Source organism: Physeter macrocephalus, chromosome 7 (genome assembly GCF_002837175.3).
Source record: "Physeter macrocephalus isolate SW-GA chromosome 7, ASM283717v5, whole genome shotgun sequence".
Classification (NCBI taxonomy): domain Eukaryota; kingdom Metazoa; phylum Chordata; class Mammalia; order Artiodactyla; family Physeteridae; genus Physeter; species Physeter macrocephalus.
Genome location: NC_041220.1, coordinates 70149461 through 70165339, shown reverse-complemented (window position 1 = coordinate 70165339; position 15879 = coordinate 70149461). Strand labels below are relative to the sequence as shown.

Genomic DNA, 15879 nt, shown 5'->3' with positions numbered 1-15879 from the left:
GCTTGTCTGTAAAGGTTTTAATTTCTCCATCGAATCTGAATGAGATCCTTGCTGGATAGAGTAATCTTTGTTGTTGGTTTTCCCTTTCATCACTTTAAATATGTCCTTCCACTCCCTTCTGGCTTGCAAAGTTTCTGCTGAAAGATCAGCTGTTAACCTTATGGGGATTCCCTTATATGTTATTTGTTGCTTTTCCCTTGCTGCTTTTAATATTTTTTCTTTGTATTGAATTTCTAATAGTTTGATTAATATGTGTCTTGGCATGTTTCTCCTTGGATTTATCCTGTATGGGACTCTCTGCACTTCCTGGACTTGGTTGAATATTTCCTTTCCCATATTAGGGAAGTTTTCAAATATAATCTCGTCAAATATTTTCTTAGTCCCTTTTTTTTCTCTTCTTCTTCTGGGACCCCTATAATTCGAATGCTGGTGCGATAAGTGTTGTCCCAGAGGTCCCTGAGACTGTCCTCAATTCTTTTCATTGTTTTTCTTTATTTTGCTCTACTGTAATTATTTTCACTATTTTATCTTCCAGGTCACTTATCTGTTCTTCTGCCTCAGTTATTCTGCTAATGTTTCCTTCTAGAGAATTTTTAATTTCATTTTTTGTGTTGTTCATCCTTGTTTGTTTGCTATCTAGTTCTTCTAGTTCCTTGGGAAACTTTTCTTGTATTTTCTCCATTCTATTTCCAAGATTTTGGATCATCTTTACTATCATTGCTCTGAATTCTTTTCCAGGTAGACTGCCTATTTCCTCTTCACTTGTTTGGTCTGGCGGGTTTTTACCTTGCTCCTTCATTTGCTGTGTATTTATATGTCTTCTCGTTTTGCTTAACTTCCTGTGTTTGGGGTCTCCTTTTCTCAGGCTGCAGGTTTATAGTTCCTGTTGTTTATGTTGTCCACCTCCAGTGGCTAAGGGTGGTTCAGTGGGTTGTGTAGGCTTCCTGCGGGAGGGGACTGGTGCCTGTGTTCTGGTGGTGAGGCTGGATTTTGTCTTTCTGGTGGGCAGGACCACGTCCGGTGGTGTGTTTTGGGGTGTCTGCGACTTTAGTATGATTTTAGGCAGCCTCTCTGCTAATGGGTGTGGTTGTGTTCCTGTCTTTCTAATTGTTTGTCATGCGGTATCCAGCATTGTAGCTTGCTGGTCGTTGAGTGGAGCTGGGTCTTAGTGTTGACATGGAGATCTCTGGGAGAGCTTTCGCCATTTGGTATTATGTGGGGCCAGGAGGTCTCTAGTGGACCAATGTTCTGAACTTGGCTCTGTCACCTCAGAGGCTCAGGCCTGACACCTAGCCAGAGCACCAAGATCCTGTTAGCCGCATGGTTCAGAAGAAAAGGTAGAAAAAAAAGAAAAGAAAAAATATAAAATAAAGTTCTTAAAATAAAAAAATTATTAAAAATAAAAATAAAAAATAATTTAAAAAAGAAGGAAAAGAGCAACCAAATGAAAAAACAATTCCACCTATGATAACAAGCGCTAAAATCTATACCAAAAAATAAACCAAAAAACCCCTCAAAAAACAGACAGACAGAACCCTAGGATAAATGACAAAAGCAAATCTGTACAGACAAAATCACAAAGAAGCATACACATACTCAGAAAAAAATAAAAAGAAAAAAATATATGTATATTAAAAAAAAGAGAGAGAGCAACCAAATCAATAAACAAATCTACCATTGATAATAATGTCTAAATAAAAAACTAAGATAAAGATAAAACCAGAAACAAATTAGATGCAGAAAGCAAACCCCAAGTCTACTGTTGCTCCCAAAGTCCACCTCTTCAGTTTGGGATGATTCGTTGTCTATTCATCTGTGGAATCACAGATGCAGGCTACATCACGTTGATTGTGGAGATTTAATCTGCTGCTCCTGAGGCTGCTGGGAGAGATTTCCCTTTCTCTTCTTTTTTCGCACAGCTCCCGGGGTTCAGCTCTAGATTTGGACCTGCCTCTGCATGTAGTTCGCCTGAAGGCATCTGTTCTTCGCTCAGACAGGACAGGGTTAAAGGAGCCACTGATTCTGGGGCTCTGACTCACTCAGGCCAGGGGGAGGAAGGGTTACGGAGTGCGGGGCAAGCCTGCGGCGGCAGAGGCCTGAGTGACGTTGCACCAGCCTGAGGAGTGCTGTGTGTTCTCCCGGGGAAGTTGTCCCTGGATCACGGGACGCTGGCAGTGGTGGGCTGCACAGGCTCCTGGGAGGGTTGGTGTGGATAGTGACCTGTGCTCGCACACAGGCTTCTTGGTGGCTGCAGCAGCAGCCTTAGTGTTTCATGCCCATCTCTGGCATCCATGCTGATAGCTGCAGCTCGTGCCCTTCTCTGGAGCTCGTTTAGCTGGTGCTCTGAATCCCCTCTCCTCGCGCACCCCAGAAAAATGGTGTCTTGCCTCTTGGGCAGGTCCAGATTTTTTCTGGACTCTGTCCTGGCTAGCTGTGGTGCGCTAGCCCCCTTCAGGCTGTGTTCACGCAGCCAACCCCAGTCCTCTCCCTGGGATCTGACCAAAGCCCGAGCCTCAGCTCCCAGCCCCCTCCCGCCCTGGCGGGTGAGCAGACAAGCCTCTCGGTCTGGTGAGTGCTGCTCGACACCGATCCTCTGCGGGAATCTCTCCGCTTTGCCCTCCTCACCCCTGTCACTGCGCTCTCCTCCGCAGCTCCGAAGCTTCCCCCTTCTGCCACCCGCAGTCTCCACCCGCGAAGGGGCTTCGTAGTGTGTGGAAACCTTTCCTCCTTCACAGCTCCCTCCCACTGGCGCAGGTCCCATCCCTATTCTTTTGTCTCTGTTTATTCATTTTTCTTTTTCCCTACCCAGGTACACGGGGAGTTTCTTGCCTTTTGGGAGGTCTGAAGTCTTCTGCCAGTGTTCAGTAGGTGTTCTGTAGGAGTTGTTCCACATGTAGATGTATTTCTGATGTATTTGTGGGGAGGAAGGTGACCTCCATGTCTTACTCCTCTACCATCTTGAAGGCGCCACCTCCATCTCATGATTTTATGGTGTTATATTTTGATCTTTTAACTTGATAGACATCCTTCCTCCAGCAAACGAAACAAAGCAACTCAATATTATCTGTAGAGAGATAGTTTGTTTCTTGTTGTAAGAAAACATTGCAGGGAAAACAAGCATCCATATGGACTCTTGGGTCATTATTGAATTCCCTGGATAACTCTTGAACAACACCTGTTTTTATTTTGAAAATAGCTAGTTGTTTTTTTCCCCTTTTTATCGTCAATTCATGTTGCAATTTATAGATTTTGTGGATGTTGTAATGTGTAGGTTTCCTGGTCCCTCAGGATGTGGTTGAGATTACAGACATTTGTGGTATATTGTATCTCAGTGTTTTGCTCACTGAAATGGCATTCTTTCTCCATCCTTCCTATTCTGTACCTCCAGCCATCTTTTTTCACCTCTCTTCCACAGAAGCAGGAAAAAATGTATTTGTCTGCCTCCTATAAGCATGCATGGTTTATGTGTGCAGGGATGCTGAAGCTAAATGACTCATTTGGAATGTACAGCTTGTTTGCTTCCTGGAAAGAGGAAGTCTTTCTAGGTCTTGCTAGTTCTAAGGGGAGCGTAACATGACTCGAGGTGGTTTTAAGAGTAAGGTGATTTCAGAAAAAGAAACATCAGTTGTGTCAGAGATGGAGAGAAAGTTTGGTGGCATGTTGTTATATTAAATAAGGCATCTGAATACTTTCTCTTGAGAAGAGATTTAAGCAAAGCCTTGAGGAAGGTGAGGGAGTGAGCCCTGAAGACCGTATAAGGGAAGAGTGTTCTTGCGGAGGGAGCAGCTCGAACAGAGCCTGAGATGGGAGTGCATGTGGCTGGTTTAAAGAGGAGCAAGGCAGCCAGTGTGCAGAGTGGAGGTAGCTGGGGGAGGAGGAGGCCTGAGATGAGTAGGAGAGAGTGGAGGGAGGGGAGAGATCATGGAGAGTTTTGTAAGTCATTGTAAGATTCTGAGTTTTTTTCTAAGTGAAACAGGAGCCACTGGAAGGTGACATGGTATGACTGTGTTTTAAAAGGATCATTCTGGCTGCTGTGCAAAAATAGACTTTGCAAGTAGGGGTCAAAGTGGAGACCTGGAGACCAATTCTGTGGCTAGTTCAGTAATCTAGGAGAGGGGATGGTGGCTCCACTGCGCAGATAGCAAGGGAGATGGTGGGAAGTGGTTAGATTTGAATATATTTTAAAGGTGGAGTCTGCCGGATACCTAGACAGATTAGATACGGGTGTGAGAGAAAGACAATAAGGACAGTTCCAGGCTTTTTCACCTGAGCAACTAGAAAGATGAGTTGTCATCAGGTAGAGCCGTTTTTTTGTTTTGTTTTGTTTTGTTTTGTTTTTTGTGGTACACGGGCCTCTCACTGCTGTGGCCTCTCCCGTTGCAGAGCACAGGCTCCGGACGCACAGGCTCAGCGGCCATGGCTCACGGGCCCAGCCGCTCAGCGGCAAGTGGGATCTTCCCCGACCAGGGCACGAACCCATGTCCCCTGCATCGGCAGGCAGACTCCCAACCACTGCACCACCAGGGAAGCCCGAGCCATTTTTTGAAAAAGATGAGGAGGTCTGTTTTGGAAAGGTTGAGTGAAAGATGTCCATCTTTCATCTCAGTGGGAGTGTCAGAAAAGCTGTTGAATACACAGGTCTGAAGTTCTAGAAAGAGGTCTGGATTGGAGGTGCACATTTGGGAGCTGTTGTATGGAATGAAAAAGTCAACCAAATTCCACATGATTTTTAGTGAAAAAAAAAAAAGGAGCTTTTAGTAGGTAGAGCAAGAAGGGAAAGAAAGCCAGAGAAATGTTTTGTATTTATGGAGGAACCGAGATAAACTGGGTCTTGAAAGGAGAGCAGGTCTTAGGCAAAGAGAGAGGAGGGGGGGAGCATTTTACAGATAAATAGCAAACAGAAATTGAAGGGACGAGGGACAAATTAGGAATACAGGATTAACAGTTATAAACCATTATATACTGAATAGATAAGCAACAAGTATTTACTGTATAGCACAGGGAGCTATGCCCGTTATCTTATAAAACCTTTAAAGGAATATAATCTGCAAAAATACTGAATCACTATAGTGTACAACTGAAACGAACAGAATATTGTAAAGCAATTATACTTTAATAAAAAATTAATGAAAAAAATTGAAAGTAGGTATATTTGGTTGGGGTAAAAATAGTGGAAGGAAAGCTTGGAAAGAGAAAATTTAGATCAGATTATCCATGACCTAAAAAAAAAAAAAAAAAAAAGAGCTTAGAGTTCATCCTACAGGTCTGTGGTTCCTAAACTTCAGTACACAGTGTTAAAATGAATGAAGGGAAGAAAATCTTCCACGTTTGTGAGAGATTGAACTCAACTCTGCTGAGACAAAGGGCTAGAGAGTTTTTTTTCCTTCCAGTTTTATTGAGATATAATTGACATACAGCACTGTATAAGTTTAAGGTGTACAGCATAATTATTTGACTTACATAACCATGGGATAATTCTTTTTTTCTCATTTAACCATTTAAATGAGATTTAACCATTACTTTGATTTAAATGCAAATATGTCTGGTGTGTGGTAGTAATATCACCGTTTTATAGATGTAGAAAGTGAGAATGGAGCTGATGAGAAAGTACCTGCAGATGTGTGCATTACACCTCTATTCAGAATAGAAGAAGACAGTGGATAATATTATGATGAATACCGGCCTTGTATTTATGTGATACCTAGCCTTTCAGGCATACTCAGATGTGATAATTAGGAGAGATGAAGTTAGTAATCTTACTCATTCTTGGATGATGCTTTTGGTTCTTCACAGGCATTCGAAAAGCCAAACAAAGTAAAACACCATTATTTAGCAATTGATTAATCCTTGTGGAAATCTCACAAACAAAGAAGCTCTTCTGTTCTCCAAGAGCATCCGGGCTCAGTCTTATTAAGGCACTTATGTCACTGGGTTGTAATTTCCTGTTTACTTCTCGGCCTCTCTCTGCAGTCTGTGCCTTGCTCATTGCCTCCCTCTCAGTGCCTGGTCCTTACATGAGGCAGGTGCTTCAAAATTATTTGTTAAAGGAATGAATGACAGTACCTGTATATTCAGCTTAAAAGTGGGGAAACTAAGGTTTGGACTTAAAAGATTTAAGACTAGAATCTGAGGAGGGTTTAGACTTAGGCAGTCCATTCTTTTCGTCTGTCTCAGAAGATCTAAATGTGTCTCCGCTTTAAAAAATTCAGTGAAAGATGTCTTTTTCCCCCCTTGGAGCCACTGCTCTTCTGATTCTTTTAGAATAATAATACTAAGAACAAATTTTCTGAGCACTAATTAAGTGCCAGGCACTGTGCTAAGCGCTACACATGTGCTCAGTACTTCATGATTTCATTTAATTCTCACCACTCAAGAGGAGGCTATTACTATTACCTTAATTTTACAGATGAGAAAACTGAGGAACAGAGAGCCACCTCCAATCTTTAGTGCACATTGATGCAAACACATTAGAAGATGCTTCTGCTAGTAGGTGGATCCAACCCTCAGCATGCTACACAGCTTGATGAGCAGAACGTTGGCTGATTTCAGCTTTCACTGCCCCTGAGAAAAGGGAGACTTGGAGCCTGGAGGCCCTGGGGTTAAATTGCTTGCTCAGTTTCATAGTCGAGTAAATGCTAGAATTGAGAATTGAACCCAAGTTTGTCTTCCCCTGGCCTCAATACTTGCACAATCTGCCATTCGTTACCAGGTCCTAATTTGATTTATATAAGACAGAGGTTGGCAATATTTTTCTATAAAGGGTCAGATAGTAATTATTTTAGGCTTTAGGGTCTGTACAGTTACACTACTCAACTCTGCCATTGTAACCCAAAGGCGGCCATTAGACATATAAACAAATGGGCATAGCAGTGTTCAACATACTGTATACACGAGAATTTGAATTTCATGTATTGATAGTATATTTTTCTTTAAATTTTTTTCAGCTATGTAATAATGTAAAAAAATTTTTTTAGCTTGCCAGGCATCTTATGAAACAGATGAGCTGATTTGGCCTTTGGCGCATGGTTTGCTAGTTTCTGATATGGAATATTTCCAAAGAATCTAGTACATGAAATCATCACCTATTTTATGACTATTTTTTCTTCCCCTAGCTCTAAATTCATGGAAACAAAATTGTGGAGATTTAGTTCCCCTTTTCTGGGTCTGTTTTATTCTAATGCGGTTGCTGTGATTAATTATTTTCTAGATAGATTGTAACAGGCTATTCACGCACTTTTGAAATTTTTGAGTGATTCCTCTTTTCCCATAGTTGTTTTGCGAGTACAGTAGTGACTCTGATTTGTTTTTATACGTCTGTCATTCTGTTAGCTAGAATTTCAGTTCTATTTGGCGGAGTGAAGTTTTTCATTGTACATTATAACTTCCTTTTAATGAAGAAAAGGAAAATAGATGCAGATGAAGTTCAAAGACTGAACGTGTCCAGGATGACTAGAAAATATATTCCTTTTACCCTAAAATCAAGCTCAAGGTTCTGGTGTGTCCCCAACTTAACCCTTAAAAGAGTTTTGGCTTCAAAGCCTTGACCGACATCTGGGTACTAAACCTCCAACTGGACTCCTAACTTGTCTTTGTAGACATCTGAAAATACTACTTGTTCAGAACTATAGCTAGGAAGAATTGATCCAACAAATGGCCGATTGGAAAGTCATCTAACAAATGGAAATTAACCCAACAAGTGGCCAATTCTCTCTGTAATAAAGAGGATTACTGCTTTCCAGAAATTTGTGTTTCATTATTTTCTTCAGCTGCTTCAGGTACTACCAAGTCCTCTCAAATTCTATTTTTCAGACAAAGTTGTCTTTTCTTGTTCTTGCAAGGAGCCACTCATTCGACCTCCACTCCCTTCCTGGGCTTTCTTATACTTCCTCAGGAGGTCCTCTCAGAACCCCAGACCAGGCTAGTCCCTGCTTTGCCCTGTTTCTGTTGTACTCTCCTTCCATACTTCTCACATTTATGATTGTGTGTTCAAAGGTTGTCCCTCAAACTAACCTGTGGGCTTCCTGAAGACTTGTGCAACATTATAGCTTTGGCAGCTTTTTAACTGCCTAGTGTTTAAAGAGCAGCACACCTAAACAGAGGTGAGAGGCTTTTAGTTTCCACCTATGATACATAACTCTGTGTAACCAGATCTAGTTTCATCTGACTCTGCAGTTTGCAGCATAGTATCTGCTCATAGGACTGAAATCTATGTGTTTATAAAGTTATGTGAGCAATGAAATTATTTCCCTTTCATGGCGAGCAATGAAATTGTTTCCCTTTCATGGCTGAAGTCTTTCATGCTCTGATAACGGCTCTGGCAAATCAAAACAAAGGAACCTGGAAAGCCTGGATTTGTATGCAGTGAACTGAGCTAATGTCTGCGACCGGGGCATCCAGGGCTGTGTTTATGGCAAGTTCGGGTTGCATTAAATTCTTTGCTGACTGTGACCTGTTTTCCATCATGCTTCTCTTAAATGTGATAAAGATTAAGTCTGTAGGTCTTCAGAAAGTGTGTATTTTCATAGTCTGTTTTCTTGTAGACTAATTTTCAGAATCAGTTGAGATGATAATATTATTATACTAAATGTATATTTGCATCTGGATGTGCATAATGTTTTGTCAGTGTTCCTAACAGGGGCATTTTTGAAAGAAAATCCAAGAATTTTGACTGCCTATTATGGCCAGCCCATCTACTTTATATTCTGTCAGTATGATTTTCCGAATTTCCTGCTCATGACACATTTGTAGAAAGAAAAAACTAACCACTAAACTTTTAGCATATTCACACCCTCCAGTTTCACGTCCTTATTTCTGAACATAGGATTTGAATTCTAAGAAAAGGGAAAAACAAATGTTCATACAACCCTTTTGGAAGTGGTGTGCACAGCCACATGGTGAGCATTTCCATGGATGCCATGGCTCGATCCTCATGTGGGAAAGGTCTGGTGGGGAAGGCTGCATTCATTCCATACACTAACGGTCACAGGTCGGGGCTATCTTATGTAAGACCTTATATTTGAAGGTGGAATCATGAATTTATACATTTGACAACATTTCTCCCATAGGATATCATAGTTTTCTATGTATTTCTTTGACATTCTTTTCCCATTATATTCTTGTTTGTCTAGATTTCAGAGCTTAGTATAATCAAGCCTGTGGAGAATTGTATGATTTGTTCATGAACGTTTAGAATTCTGTGTAGAAAGTTGAACTTTGAGTGTTTTTGTAAGTATTCTGATGTGTGCTCTGAATTACTTTCTTTGGTTTTGAGGACAGAGAACTTAGATATTTGCCAGGAAATTTCCTATAAAGTATTTATCTCCTCTCTCTCTCTCTCTCTCTCTCTCTCTCTTTCTCTCTCTCTCTCTGACACACACACACACACACACACACACAGAACTTTCTGTGTGCAAGACACTGATTTAGACGTTTAGGTTACATCAGTGACCACATGTTGAGCTTACACTTTCATTCTACCAAATTGTACATCAAGAAGTTGCAAGATGACTGCATGTCTTCTCATTTCTTAAATTTTAAATTAATTTTTTATGGTAAATATGTGGTAACATCTTCAAGTGCCTTAAGAATGGTCTAATAGTAAATATTAGAGCTTTATGAAGATTGTATGTGTATGTGTCTGTGTGTGAAGTTTCTGTAGTTATTTTTGTGGTTTTCTGAAAAATAAATTAAATGACATACTCAAGGATTCTAGGTGATATTTTGGTGGTGTCTGTTTCGATTCATTTGCAACCTAACATTAGTTACATAAATAGCTTGTATGGTTATTCCCTCTTGCATCCAGATGCAAAATTAGAAATCAAAGGATAGCTTTAATTGTTCATGTATACTTGATTCTTAATCTTTTCCTAAAAAAATTTCTGAAATTAATACATGTTTTATGGTCTATGCTGCTTTGAGAATTATTTTTAAAGTTTTTTTTAATGGATTTATTAAAACTGAAGTGCTGTTAGTAATCAACGTCTTTGAAAATTGATCTGTTTGGAGATAGTTTCCAAGTCAATATATGGTAATCTCTTTTTCTTTTTTTTCCCTTGTGATACTAACAGATGATATAAGGAAACTGTGACACATATTTCAAGATTTTTGTGATTAGCTATACCAAGTATATTTTGCTAGCACTCCCTAAAGTAATACTTTTGAAAAGTACCTTCTCTTCTCTTTTCAGTCATTTACAAATAACTGTTTACATAAAGATCATTATCTCTTTATGCATAGGTTATTATGTATTACAATTCAAATTCCATTATAAAATGTTCTAATGAAATGCTACCACCATTGTTGCTTCAACATCTGAAAGTCTCTTAGCTTTGATCAATCCTAACATTTCCCAAAATGGATTCTAAGAAATTCGAGTTCTGTAGGATATTGATAATGTTATGAGAAAAAAAAAATTGACCTGTGTTGATATAAGTTGGACTGTTCTTTTTTACTACAAAGCCATTCAGGGCTTTAAAAATATGCTAATGTGTGCAGTGCTTTTTTAAGAGAGATAGCCTGGTTATAGCTTTGCCCTAAAGAGTTTCATGCTTTGGGAACAACTGAATTTCTTATTTTGTAGATTAGAAAATGGAGTCCCTGAGAAATTAAACAACTTGCTTAAAATTAGACCTCCAGACTAATATTTTTAAGACAATGCTATTCTAAGATAGAAACTGGTAGGTTCTTCCCACCCAGCCTTTCTCTCTGTCAGCTCTTGCGCTAAATGTGGCTCTTGCCTTGACTTCTGGGCTTGTACTACTTATTTGTTTTGAATGATAGGAAATGTATCCCTGAAAAGCTGCCTTATGAAGGCCCAAATTTCCACCCAGACAGTGTATTGATTTATTTACAGTTTTTTTTTTCTTCCTTGAAATCTTCCCCTCCCCCCTCAAAAAAACCCCCACAATCCAAACATGGTTACTGGGGATCCCGGAGAGCAGTGGTTTGGAAGAGACAACTCATTCTCTTGGAAACTTTATCTCTGCACTAAAAATCAGCAAACACTCTTCTTTGTTTTTGTGGCTTTTTCAGTCTTATTTATTTGGAGTTCATTCTCTTAGCAGTTTTAAGTGCCAGACATGGAGTGCACATTAGTAAGTAGGTTGGGCATAGGCGCTGCCTTCCTAGAGCTCACAGTGAATATAGAAAAGACAAAATAAAAAATTGTAGTTCATCATAAATAAATAAGCAAATAAATCAGTAAATATATTGTGATAAATGCTGAGATTAAAGTACAGAGAACTATGCCTTGTACAGTAAGGAGGGGCATTTTCTAGCCAGAAGGTACAAGGAAGTCTTCCTGAGGAAGTGGCTTAAGCTAAGCCCTATAGGATGTGTAGGTATTTGGTAGAAGAATGGGGTCAGAGGCAGAGCCCAGAGCAGGGGTGTTAGGCCTGGAGGAGATCATCATTAGAAAGTGAAAAAGCACCAGTGTGGTTCTTGTGTTGGTAGTGCTTGAGCTGCCCTGAGACGTCTTCTGATATATGAACGCATGAGGTTGCGTTCTTTTCTGATGCATACAAGAACCATTGTTGTTGGTTTGCCACCTGATTGGTGATTTTTGATAATCATCTTGTCCTACCGTTTAAATATATAAAGTAAATAATGTTCCATTATCAAAAAGCCTGGGAAAATTCTGCATAAATTCTGCCTAGAGGTAATCATGCTTGTGACCAGAATAATCCTTTCCCAGAGACAAAATGTAGGGACCATACAGACCATTCGTACAAATCCAAATTGTGATTTTTCCTATTTTTCTTTAAGGCATAATTTCAAACAGTTTGGAAGATTTTTATACTATTTACTGCCTGTCTTAATATACATGAAATATAATATAAGGAAATTTAATACAAATAGATTATAATATACTTAATATATTACATAAATGTAATAAAGTAGAATATAATATAAATAGGGTATAAGGTAATTTATAGAATTTAAAGAATTTAAAGGAATATAAGAAATCTGGTTTAAGATTATGATGCTTTCTGTAATTTTTTCTGATGTTTCCTTAAAAAATATGTGTTTGGGATTTGACCCTAAGCTTTGCTGACATCCTTGTTTTCGTTTTGTGCTTCCTCTAGTCTAGTGGGATTGCAGCCATCATTGCTATTTTGGTGTTACTGCTACTTTTGGGTATCGGTTTGATGTGGTGGTTTTGGCCCCTTTGCTGCAAAGTGGTGAGTAAGAAGGATTTGCAATCCTACTCTTTTTGTTTTTTTAAACATCAAGGTGTAAAGTAAGGCTGAAATATGAATCAATATTCAACAACAACAAAGTTTCAATTAGCAAATTGAATTTTAATAGTTTTTGTCATTATAGTAAACTGTATTCATGCATGCCAATAAATGTTTATTATAAAACTTCATCCAAAAAAGCTTTCAAAATTAGATTTGGGGGAAGAAGGGGAAAAGAAGGTAGGACAGGTTGTAGGGATAAAGGGTTTTCCATGCAAGTACAAAAAAATTTCAAGAAAATTGAATGATATGTGCTGCTGGATTCATTGAGAGAGGTTGATAATCTGTCAGTTGGTTTTTTTTTTCAGTGCTTATTGAATGTTTCATTACCTCTGAAAGATCTACTATTTCAGGACCTTCTCTGTTTGCCTCTTAGAAAAACATTTTAGAAGTAAGTCATGTGCAAATGTTAGGGTATCTGTTAAACATTCACTTTTGAAGTTACAACAGTTGATTTCGTGTTGTGTCATCTTTCATGTTTGAGTCAAACCTCTGAAAGAATATGGGTCATAAGCTTTCTAGTGCTACTGTAACAAATTGCCACACATTTGGTGGCTTAAAGCAACACAAATTTATTATCTAAGTTATGTAATCACAGATCCAACATGGGTCTCACTGGGCTAAACTGGGTTAAAAAGTATCGGCAGTGATACATTCCTCTCTTAATGCTCTAGAACAGAATCTGCTCCCTTGTGTTTTCCAGCTTCTAGAAACCACCTCCATTCCTTGCCTTGGGAGCCCCTTCCTCCACCTTTAGAGCCAGCCACATTGCATCTTTGTCACCATTATTCTGTAGTCACATGTTCCTCTGACTCTGAACCCAGCTGGGAAAGGACCTCCAGTGTTAAGGAACCATGTGATTAGGTTTGACCCACCTGGGTAATCCAGGATGATCTCCTATCTCAAGGTCCTTAACCTTAATCACATCTGCAAAGTCTCTTTGGCCCTGGAAGGCAATTTATTCACAATTCCAGGGAATTAGGATGGGGACATCTTTATAAAGCCATTATTTTTCCTGCCACAGGGTGGAACGTTGAGTAAAAAACATCAGCACATCTCAAGCAATACAACTTGGATTGTTCAGGCTTCGTAGAAAAGGTTATTCTGAAGAAGTGCTCCTTCAAAACATGCTACTAGCTATTTTGATAATATTCCTTTCCTTCTCAGCACATTATATAGAACTTTATATTCTGTAGATCAGAGTAGTGTTTTACATAATACTACTAGACTGCCTTTTTCTCCCTCCCTGCTGCTGACTGCTTTCCTCTTCCTTGCAACTTCAGGCAGTGCTTTGTATTACTCCTGCATTTATTATTCATTGTACTTCAGTCTGCTTTCATGAGACAACTTTACAATCCTTTATCTCAGAGCAGTTAGCCCATGGAGGAGGCACAGAATTAACTTAGACAACAGTAGAGACAAGAAACATCCTGTCTCTTTGCTGAACTAATCGGTTTCCTGCTATAGCAATTTATACTCAAACGGTTTCCTGTAGTTATCTTGATTATCTTAGATATGTTGATTTTAGGCTAGCTAGCACTCTTGAGTCTCAAATTAAAAAACAAAAACGTGCCTTAATATGATGTGTGCTTCTTGTTTTTTAATTTAAACTTCACAATGGTGGATTTCCTTATTTCATTACTTTGCAATTTCATATAATATTGACCAGAGGGCTCAAAAGCGTCAAAGTGGCATTTTAAAAGAATGCCTGTGAAGACCGAAATGGGCTTCTTTGGGAGGTTGCTAGATGTACTCAAATAAAGTCTCCACCATCATATGGGGTATTATAGAGAGGATTCAATCATCAGGTGGTGAGAATAGATCCGTTCCATCCCTGGGTCTCTGCAGACTGGGAATCATGCATTATATTTCTTTATGGAAGGCACAGAGGGACACCATTAAGGCATGTTTTTACGATGTCAGGAGGGCTTCCTATTCTCAGAAGCATCATGAATGCTTACTAATTTCTGCAACTTACTTAATAGAGAGAACCATCTTTATTTTACATTTAGAAATATAGACTGTAGAGCAGCTCGCCCTGAGTATGAGCTTGTATTTAGACCTAGGAATAAATGAATCAGAGCATATGCTTCCTAAAGTAGGTTTAAAAGCAGGGAGAGAGAGAGATTGGTTCAAGATGGTGGAGTAGAAGGACATGCGCTCACTCCCTCTTGCGAGACCACTGGGATCACAACTAACTGCTGAACAGTCATTAACAGGAAGACACTGGAACTCACCAAAAAAGATACCCCACATCCAAAGACAAAGGAGAAGCCACAATGAGATAGTAGGAAGGGCACAATCACAATAAAATCAAATCCTATAACCACTGGGTGGGTGACTGACAAACTGGAGAACAATTATACCACAGAAGTCCACCCACTGGAGTGAAGGTTCTGAGCCCCACGTCAGGCTTCCCAACCTGGGGATCCAGGGATGGTAGGAGGAATTCCCAGAGAATCAGACTTTGAAGGCTAGCAGGATTTGATTGCAAGACTTTGATGGGTCTCAGGGAAACAGAGACTCCACTCTTGGAGGGCACACAGAAAGTAGTGTGTGCATCAGGACCCAGGGGGAGGAGCAGTGACCCCATAGGAGACTGAATCAGACCTACCTACTAGTATTGGAGGGCTCCTGCAGAGACGGGGGTGGCTGTGTCTCACAGCGGGTACAAGGACACTGGCAACAGAAGTTCTGAGAAATAATCCTTGGTGTGAGCCCTCCCAGAGTCCACCATTAGCCCCACCAAAGGGCCTGTAGGCTCCAGTGCTGGCTCACCTAAGGCCAAACAACCAACAGGGAGGGAACTCAACCCCACCCATTAGCAGACAAGCAGATTACAGTTTTACTGAGCTCTGCCCACCAGAACAACACCCAGTTCTACCCACCACCAGTCCTTCCCATCAGGAAGCCTCTTGGATAGCCTCATCCACCAGAGGGCAGACAGCAGAAGCAGGAAGTACTACAATCCTGCAGCCTGTGGAATGAAAACCACAATCACAGAAAGATAGACAAGATGAAAAGGCAGAGGACTATGTACTAGATGCAAGAATAAGATAAAACCCCAGAAAAACAACTAAATGAAGTGGAGATAGGAAACCTTCCAGAAAAACAATTCAGAATAATGATAGTGAAGATGATCCGGGACCTCGGAAAAAGAATGGAGGTAAAGATGGAGAAGATGCAAGAAATGTTTAACAAAGACCTAGAAGAATTAAAGAACAAACAAACAGAGATGAATAATACAATAACTGAAATGAAAAATACACTAGAAGGAATCAATAGCAAAATAACTGAGGCAGAAAAACGGATAAGTGACCTGGAAGACATAAGGGTGGAATTCACTGCCATGGAACAGAATGAAGAAAAAATAATGAAAAGAAATGAAAACAGCCTAAGAGACCTCTGGGACAACATTAAACACACCAACATTCACATTACAGGGATCGCAGAAGGAAAAGAGAGAAAGAAAGCAGCCGAGAAAATATTTGAAGAGATTATAGTCGAAAACTTCCCTAACATGGGAAAGGAAATAGCCACCCAAGTCCAGGAAGTGCAGAGAGTCCCAGGCAGGATAAACCCAAGGAGAAACATGCTGAGACACATAGTAATCAAATTGACAAAAATTAAAGACAAAGAAAAA

The 15879-nt window shown here is 39.8% G+C and overlaps 1 protein-coding gene across 2 annotated transcripts in view; it reads left to right on the top strand.

Moving 5' to 3' along the window:
- Positions 1 to 15879, top strand: part of ANTXR2 (ANTXR cell adhesion molecule 2) — a 169981-nt gene that overhangs the window by 61699 nt on the left and 92403 nt on the right. For both annotated transcript variants that reach the window (XM_024115417.3, XM_024115415.3), the window contains exon 12: positions 12084 to 12179. In XM_024115417.3, the coding sequence (XP_023971185.1) occupies positions 12084 to 12179 (96 nt within the window). The remainder of the gene's footprint in view (positions 1 to 12083; positions 12180 to 15879) is intronic.